The sequence below is a fragment of the Pygoscelis adeliae genome, unplaced genomic scaffold (assembly GCF_000699105.1).
Source record: "Pygoscelis adeliae isolate BGI_AS28 unplaced genomic scaffold, ASM69910v1 Scaffold54, whole genome shotgun sequence".
NCBI lineage: Eukaryota > Metazoa > Chordata > Aves > Sphenisciformes > Spheniscidae > Pygoscelis > Pygoscelis adeliae.
Genome location: NW_008824982.1, coordinates 1,632,942 through 1,642,264, shown reverse-complemented (window position 1 = coordinate 1,642,264; position 9,323 = coordinate 1,632,942). Strand labels below are relative to the sequence as shown.

General features: G+C 47.1%; 1 protein-coding gene across 1 annotated transcript in view; it reads left to right on the top strand.

The window, feature by feature from the left end:
- Positions 1–7: 7 nt before the first annotated feature.
- HEY2 (hes-related family bHLH transcription factor with YRPW motif 2) overlaps positions 8–9,323 on the top strand; it is a 9,819-nt gene continuing 503 nt past the window's right edge. Inside the window, exons 1-5 of the mRNA XM_009325677.1 lie at positions 8–63; positions 1,097–1,175; positions 1,283–1,366; positions 4,054–4,135; positions 9,123–9,319. Coding sequence (XP_009323952.1) covers positions 8–63; positions 1,097–1,175; positions 1,283–1,366; positions 4,054–4,135; positions 9,123–9,319 — 498 coding nt within the window. The remainder of the gene's footprint in view (positions 64–1,096; positions 1,176–1,282; positions 1,367–4,053; positions 4,136–9,122; positions 9,320–9,323) is intronic.

Here is a 9,323-nt window from a genome sequence, read left to right as displayed (position 1 = left end):
CCCCGGCATGGGGCAGAGCGAGGGGGAAACCCGGCCGGGGCGGCCCCCCGCCTGCGAAGCGGGGTGCGGTTTTGTCCCCCGCCAGGTCAACTAGCAGCTTGTTGATAGCCCCCCAAGAATTCGCCCCGCGGTCTAGCTGCCCGAGCCTCGAAATTACGCAGAGCACTCAAGTGGCTTGTGAGCCAGCAGGCTGCGGTTGATTAGCTCCGCTTAATTGGCCGTTTTCAATCAGATCTTTTCCAAAATAGCTCCTGAGCAGGCCGAACAACCTAAGGGAATCGGCGCCAGGGGGAAATGAGCTGTGGAAAGCAAGCAGGGATCCACGGCAGTTGAAGGGTAACCTCAGCAGACCCCCTGTGCAAGCCGAGGGTGAGCTGTGGCCCTTGCCGACGGAGGCCGGCCCGCCAGCTCCGCGGGGACGGCGCTGGTTTTCAAAGCTGGTCTTGCCAATTTAGAGGCACATGCACCGGAGCCCCGTCCCGTCCGCACCAGTGGCTAAATGAGTATCAAAAGCTACTGGAGTTTTTGCTCGCTCATGGTGAAATAAAAACCTTTTTGTACTTGTGGGTAGTGTAGTCTTAAAAGTGGTTTTTGAATTCTGTTCCTGATGCGGGACAACGCAACAGACCCGGGCTGGGCCACTGACTTTGTACTTGAGCATCTATTGACGCGTGTAGCAGTGGGCAGGAACGTCAAAACCTAGCAGGCCAGGCAGAACCTGTGGCATGGGACACATGTGCTTGCCACTGCTGTTAGCATATAGAGATGGTTCACGTGGTTTTGGGTTCGGTTCTTCGGCCTGTGTTTGGTAGGCAGGGCTATGCAATGGAAACGAAATCAGCTGAGCTGGGCAGTGAACTGTCTTCAGAAAGGGACTTTATTTCCAACAGAGTGTTCTGTCAATTCAACATGCATGCTGGGGCAATCAAAAGTGAAATCTCTCTCTCTCTAAAAATACTGTGCAGTGCAAAGCGCATCTTCTAAGCACTGAAAACGGCATGAGAGGGACTATGCACACTTAATATGGTGACCTAAGGTGTCTTCAGAGAGCAGTGTCAAGTTGTGCAACACCTGACATACTTTTATTGTTTCACAGGCAAAGTAATAGTTCTGTCATTCGATCAAATTCCCCAACAACGACATCTCAGATTATGGCCAGAAAGAAAAGAAGAGGGGTACGTTGCGTTTAATTCTTTTCCCGTGTGACAATTTGCATGTGTGCTGTGATTTTGCCCTTCAACATTTTTTATAAACTTCATGTGTTTTGTTTTTTTGGGAATAGATTATAGAGAAAAGGCGCCGTGATCGTATAAATAACAGTTTATCAGAGCTGAGGCGGCTTGTGCCAACTGCTTTTGAAAAACAAGTAAGCCCTTTTTTTTTTTTTGTAATTCTGTATCTCATCTGGCAATGTTAGTTCTCTTGTCCAACTCATTAAAATAATATTGTATGTGTCCTGATCTGGCACAAAGCAGGCATTTCAATAAAATGCTTTCTTGTGGCGAAACTATTAGAAACATAATTCATTATAAGGCTGAAAAACATTTCCATTCTTTGGCTTGTTTTTCCCTTAAGGGTAACTGTGTTCATGGTGCCTCTGTTCTTTCGATGAATTCCAGTAGTGGTTTTGTTAAAAATGCACTTTACTCCGTAGTTAAAAAAATACTCAAACCCAACACAACTCGCCCAAACTTTTATGTCAATTAGCCTTCTGTCTAAATCTTTAAATATAACCTCCTTCACCCCTACTTTAAGAAACCTTTATTTTTTAGTCTGTATTTCAGTTGCAGACTAATCAATCCAGTTTCCTGAAAAGGGAACAGACAGTCTGGATTATTCACGTTTTAAAATGACTCTTTAGAACCAGGGCATTAGGAGAGGGAATAGGCCCACCTCGTGTGAGCCAGCGAAGTTAGTGATATGTTCGAAGACTTTCAGTGAGAAAGTGTTCAGTGGGAAGGCTGGAAGGATCCAGCTAACTTTGGTTCAGCTCCTTGGTCATGAAAGAACAGACCGAAAAGTTAGAATACAATCTGTTCTGTAGAGAAGGGCATTTTGTTTATGCCATTCAAATTAAATTATTTATTTACTTTTCCATATCTTGATTCTTATTTTTGGGGCTTTGATTCAGTTTTTGGCCTTGTTCCTGTTTTACTGGAGGTATCTGAAGATCTATGGATATGTGCAATTGACACTACATTTGAATAAAAAGGAACCAGCTGAAAATAAAGAACCTGACTTTCTTGTAGTAGTAAAACAAAAAACAGAAAGTAAAATTTGAGAGCAGGATTGCAAGGTGCTGAACGTCAGTGGTAACTGCGTGGCAAGCACCGCACCATATTAGGCCTGTTACATCCCTGGTCTGAACAAAAGCTAAAAAGAAATTTTAAATATTGTTATCATGGTGAAAGCATCACTTGTGTCACCTGCAATACGCTTTTAATAACTAGTAGTTGTAACTGTGCCCTTCCATAGGTTCTGGCAAAATGGGGCAACAGAGGTATTTCCAGCTAGATAAACAGGGGCAAGAGACAACAGTTGTTTGTCCCATTTGATTGTTTACTTCTTAAAAACCACAAACATTATAAAACAAGTCCTACAGAGCCTTTGGAAATTACCCAGCGCCATGCAGTTTTTAGCTATTAGTCACTCTCACTGAGATGGCTTGTACTGTGTCTGTGGAAAAGATGAAGTCTGAGAAAAGTACAGGATGTAGTCGCATGTAAAATGGGGACTTCTGACCAAAAATTCACACGCGCACCAACCTAGGAAAGCGCCGAAGGCAATAAGCGGATTGACAAAAATGTATTGGCGTAAAAATGAGTGCGCGCTGTATTCTGTTCAGAAAGCCCCACCATTTTTCTGCAATATGCCAAGGACAAAGCCATCAGTCCTTTTCCAGCTCCTTGACATTCAGCTCACTGAAGTTTCCACGTTGGAGGTTTAGTTTCGCTTCCGCCTCCCTCCCTCCTTCCCTCCCCAAATCACAGCTCTGCTCTCCAGAGTCCCTTGCAGAGATTAGCGCTAGCGAAGCGGGGCTGCAGAGGAGGGTGTAAGCCTTACCAACTAACTTGCACGCTTGCAACCTGGGTGAAGCCGGCTGAGGCTGCAGGACGGCCGATGGCAGTGGGGCGGCCCGGATGATAAGTAAGAGAAGAATTTGGCTTGCAGGATGCGATTCGCCGGTGGCTGAAGCTTGTGCAGCCCTGGTTTTAACTGATGCCAAGGGATGATCGCTTGCACTGGAATAACATTTGCGTGGTAAACTCAGTCATCTGGGCGTGCTCCAGCTATTCCAGGGAATGCTACCATGCAAAATAGTTTTATTTATAGATTAATATTGTAATACTGCCTTTCGAGTTGTACTTTATACTTTTCCAGCACCTATTGTGGCTCTGTGAGTCACCCTCAGTAACAGAAGAGATTTTTACTGACAGAGAAGCTAAACTCTTCCCTTTTCACAGTGTGTAGCTTCATGTCCCTGCAAACTAGGCCTCTCGCTAACTTAAAATACGGTGGACTGTGGGGTTGTTTTTTCAGTCGAGAATGAGGATAGAATATTCAGCAGCCAAATGACATGTCGAAAAGTAATAGGCGATTAAGAAAGAGGGATACTTCTCGGTGTGTGTCCACAGGGACACCTACTGGTAAAAGCAGAAAAAAAATGTTGCAGCAGGGTCTCCATCGATCACTGTGCAGACCTGTCCTGCCGGCTCTCCGTTTGTGTTTGTCGTTAAAAAGAAAGCCCAGAAAGTTATGTATTTCTCTCATTTCATGAAGACGTCATCTCTGCACTATCTTCGTGGCCAGAGCTACGCTGAGCTATAGCCTTAATAAAGCAAAGTTGTGCTGCTGCTGCTTGTATTGCTAGACAGGGGATGGCATTAGTCCTTAGACAAAGTCTGGGAGGCAGATGCTCGCGAAAGAATTAAGCCGAGAATGTCTAACGATAGGGGAAATTGAAACCATAAGGCTGAGCTCAGTGGAAAGTATATCAAATGAAAGTTTCTAGTACTTGTAAGCCTTTGTTTATATGAGTCTCTTATCTCAAAGGGATCTGCCAAATTAGAAAAAGCGGAAATACTGCAAATGACAGTGGACCATCTGAAGATGCTGCAGGCGACGGGAGGTAAAGGTAAGGAGCCGACGGTTTCTTTTCTAATATTTGGGGAAATCTCAGCAAAAAAAGTGCTTTGAGGAGCCGTGATAGGCGTTTCCAGATTAAAGGAGTGGAAATCAATGCTAATGGCAGGATTGAACTCGTGGGAAAGAACTACTGGGACAAAAGAAGCACTTGACCCTGGGCTTGTGTTTGCTTTCATAACACTGTGGGAGTAAAGGCTTCATTCACAGGCAGCCCAGTCAGAGATTTGTTTGGGGTTTCCAAAGAGGACTGAAATCTGCACAGGGAGACAAAACAAATACACAAACACCAAACATAAACAGGAGGTTTGTGGCAACAATTGTGTAGCACAAAACCCATGCTAAACCTCATTATCCAGCAGCTATACCGAAGGAAGTGGATGGAGAGGAACTTTCATTGTTTCTGTATTTTCTTTGTTCTGGAAAGACTTTTAAATGCCAGGTTGGACCGTCTCATTCGCCAGAACAAACCCCAATCTTGCTCTGTGCAGCTCCAGGTATCTGATAAAGCAGACAGGCAGACGGCTAGCAGTGCTCTCTGCACTCGTATTTATATGCTGTATTTGTGTGTCAGAGGTCTGGCTAGCTCCCTGTTAGTGGGTGCTGGCGTGACGCAGGGACCGCACTGGCTGACCCACTAGATCAGCCGGCTGCCGGGAGTCGAGCGTACCTCGCTTCTGCAAGCTGACAGTCCCGACGCTGGAGGCCAAATGATTTCAGCCACCCATGAGATATTCTGTATAGTCATGATTCTGGAACTTATTTGGAGTGAAAAACTTGCTGGCCTCCTGTAAGCGCGGTCCCACGTCCCGTGCCATCGACTGTGATTACGATTCAAATTGTTGCAATGGAAACCAGCTGATTTTTCATTGACCCATTCTGCCATGTAAGTAAAGGCTAGAAAAGAGGCGGCTGCTGCTCTGTCTCTTACTTTTTCGATTAAACTCAAAAGTTTTTAGCCCATGACTGAATTACTGCTCCTTTCTGTACCTTGCCGCGATTACAGAATTCAACTTAGAATCAGTGCATGCTTAACAACAGATGGTTATAGGAAAGCATGTCGAAGGCTGGTGTTCTGTTATTTGTGGAAATTAACACCGAGCTGACATATGTATTTTCTAGGTGTTAAAAGGCTTTTGCTAGGAGTCCATTTAAGCTTAAAATTTATGGGTAGCTTTTTTCATAAGAGGTGAAAGGGATTTTATTGCCCTTCATATAACAGATACACCTCTTGATTCCTCGGAAAATGTGCAAAATTAAATTAAAAAAAAATCCTAATTTTTATATTTAAAACGTCCTTTAAAAAGAACTATTTAGTTGGTAAAGCTACACTCTTGAAAGTTACAGAACACCAGAATTAATCATGCTTGTGCAATTTGAATTCAGATCCTCTGTGTGTGTGCGTGATGGTGCCGTCTTTAATTGCATAGTTGCGTGCTGGCTTTCCCACAAGCTCTGTCTCACTTGGTGCATGGGGCGATCAACGCTCAGCTGCTGAGGGAAGCGGTGGTTGTTTCACTTCATCCTCCACATGCGACGTGCAGCTCAGCTATCCTAACCTCACCCCTGCTTCACGCTGCACATCATCCCTCTTAAAAACTGCACCAGCTCCCACCCCTCTGATGTTTGCACCAAGAGTGGGAGGGCCAGGAGGTCAACCCTCCTTCCCCTGCCTCCCTACCCCAAAAAAGTATGTGGGGGATTATTTTATAACTGGGTTAGGTCGGGTGGCCCAGCTAGCAGGGCAGGGGATGACGTGCCTGGGGTGGGAGCTGCTGGGCAGAGAGAGGTGTCGGCAGAGCCCCGGCCCCTGGCTGCAGCCAGACAAGCTGGATTTTATTAGCAGTCCCAGGTCCTGCGGTCTCTTCCTTGGCCCACCGCCGCTGCCGTGCCTCTCCCTGCCCCGGCTGACACCGGCGTGCCTGTGGCTGCCGGAGGGCGGTGCGGGGAAGGACGAAGCGTCGGGGTGCGGGGAGAGGCGATGCCGGCTTACACCCATATGAGCCCACTGCCGCCGGGTGTGCAACCGCAGCCACCTTCACGCCATACACAGCCCTGTTGGTCGCAGGTGGCACATCGATATAACACCCAACTGCTTCACAAATACTATGACTTTATCTTCTCCTTCTGACCCAGAGATAAGAGTAATCTCACTGCATGGATTAAGAAACTTTCAAGAAAAAGAGGTTTGCAAGTTAGTACCGGGCAAAGTTTAAGCCTGCGTTTCCTGCTTGCTTAATGTTTTACTTCACAACCTAAGTAACAGCTTTAAATATAATTTCTTAGGGTGTTTTTAAGGCAGACATTTGTTTTATTTGCAAGTGTAGTTATTCCCACTTTGTAACTCATCTTCCGAGCCAGAAACTTTTTTGGATCAGCAAAAAAATGAGTTCCATCATTTTTCCTATGGATCAAAGCTATTATCGCAGCAGGGTCCTGATACCCTTATGCTCCCCTGTGTTGAGGGCTGGGGAGAGCTCGTCCTCTTCCTCCTCACACAGAAATGGAGGACACCCACGATGGGGAATGCCTGGGGCTAAGAAAGCCAGGGTGGAGTCATCCGCTGCTCAGCGTGCTGAGCCCGAGGTGGGCATGGCAGAAGAAAACCGATGTGGCTCCCATCCCTTCTCTGCTTTTCAGAGCTGCCCAGGCAGGCAGGCTGCCGCCTCTGAGGTCCTGCACAGATTCCGTGTTTCCGCCACCCTGACGCAGGTGCGGGCAATGGTGTCCTGTTCACGTTGAGTTATTATTTTGGCCTGGGGCCAGGGCTTTTTGCTAACCATGCAAGCAAGCACAGGGGAGGAGTAATTTGTCAACAGCGAGTAGCTCGCTGGGACTTCGGTGTTGTTTTATTGCAGCTTCACTGCAAATTTAGCGTGGGTGACTGACACCTGGGTCAGCCACATGGATTAATATAGCTCAAATGACTTAACTGGTGTCCTGTGTGCAGAGCAGGTGGGTTACCAGGATAGCTGAAGGAAAACCGAGACTTCCCATTCACTACAAAATGCCGGCGTGTATGCATGTGGGTGGTGGTGGAGGATGTTCTTGGGTTTTGGAAAGAAACAAGAAACAACATTTTTAAGTCTCTCTCAGAAGGGGGAAGCTAGCAAAGGGGAAACCTGGAAAAGATAACCTTCAAAATTGAAACATAATGGAACCTGGGAGTCCCAGCTCTCATCTCCCCTCTGTTTTCATGTCTCGGCCACCGTAGGAGACTGAGAGGAAGCCAGGATCACCAGGGCTTTGGGACGGCTCGTCACAGAGCCAGCAGCTCACACTCAGGGGAAGCTGGTGACAACCACATCCCCCACGTCTCCTCCGGTCCGGAGGGAGGGAGGCCGGGAAGCCCTGGCTTGAGCTGCGCGCTCTCAGGACTCCCAGGCTGGCTGACTCGTGGCCAGAGCCGGGAGGCGGCTTTGGCTGCGCGACAGCCCCTCTGAAGCCACCGGAGGTCCTGGAGCCTCTGGCGCGGAGGCAGTCCCCATGCCAGGCTGGCTGGCACCCGAGCAGGTACCCTGCTAGCTCGCCACCGCTGGCCTGCCCGGCATTTGTTTCTCAGGAGTTCACTCAAACCGTGGCGTTTTCACAGATTGCTTGGTCGCAGTGGACCTGGGAAAAAACTGCAGGAGTCAGTGCTTGCCGAGACAAGTCCTCGACCCCTCATGCTCACCGATCTGCTGGCTGAGCCAGCGTTTCTCTCAGGTTTCGTACAGCCTCAGATCAGCAAGGCAGCCTGGGTCAAAATCGCTGTTGTAATTTGGCAAGAAGGGGTATACAGCAGGCAGGGGATTTGGGGCGATGTCTATAAATGTGCCCAAGTTAATCCCATAATGCGGGCGTGCAGTGACAGAAAGGCTGTTTTCTTGCTTGAAAGTTGATAAAAGTGAAAACAACTATCTAAGGTGCTAGCATTTTTCCGAAAGACTGAGATTATTTCATGCCAGAGAGTGCAAGGCCTAATGCAGGTATTTCTGCCACATTCCTCCATAATAAGGGCACTTGATCTTTATATACTAACACACATCATAGTCACACATACCTAAAAATGTTCACTGAAAGCAAGAGGAAAAAATGCCGTGCCAGCCTGGGAGCGGATAGGACATTGTTCCCCCAAGGAGACTACTTTTAAACTAAAATAGGAAAATTCCAAAAACTGGAATAGGTTTTTGTAGTTGATGAGCTGCAACTTAAGCACTAGATTTGATGCTAGACCCTTTTAGAAAGGGAGTATCTTTTCATGTGCATTTAATAAGGCTTTTCTTTTTTCCAAATGCTTTTTTGTCCCAAGCCTGTGGAGCTCCAGTTGCTGTTTGTTGAAATACCTCATGGGCCATATGACTGTCAGTCTTCCATCTCCAAATTAGCAATGGCATTACATAAAACGTTTTCTCAGTAAAGCTTTTTATTGTGTGTGTGCAGAGTCATGACAAGATGTTTTTAGTTTGTAGTTAAATAACACCGTATGTCATATTGTCTTAATGACTCTGTGAAGTAGATGGGACCCCGGCAGCAGTTACAACTATCTCACAATGTCGAGAAATAGTTTGAGGGCATTACTAGGAATGCCAGCGTAGGGAAGAAAAGGCAGGGTAGTACATGCAAGCTCTCTGATCTCCAGCCTGTTTCTTTGTGTGAATAAACGTCTGGTTCACACACACGTGCAGGGTCAATATTGCACTGCAGCAGCTTGCCGAGGAATTTCAGGAGAGGCATCGTATATCTTTTTAAGTATCATGAGTACTTATGGACTTAATTCTTTTCATTTGTATAGTCTGCAAAAACAACTGCAGCCTATTGCATTACAGGGATGGTGACACAAATCATTTACAGATCAGAGAACAAACTTTTCGCGTTGCAAATCTTAACCCGTAAATGGGAGATCTGGCGGCTGAGCGAGGACCGGGTTAGCCGTGTCACCTCATGCTGGCTGGGAAACCGGATCGACACTCAATGCATCTTTTGCCCTCCCCTTGCAGGTTATTTTGACGCTCATTCCCTGGCCATGGATTTCATGAGCATTGGCTTCCGGGAGTGCTTGACAGAAGTCGCGAGGTACCTGACTTCGGTGGAAGGTCTCGACACATCTGACCCCCTGCGCGTTAGACTCGTGTCTCACCTGAGCACCTGTGCCTCTCAGAGGGAAGCCGCCGCCATGACCTCCTCCATGGCCCACCACC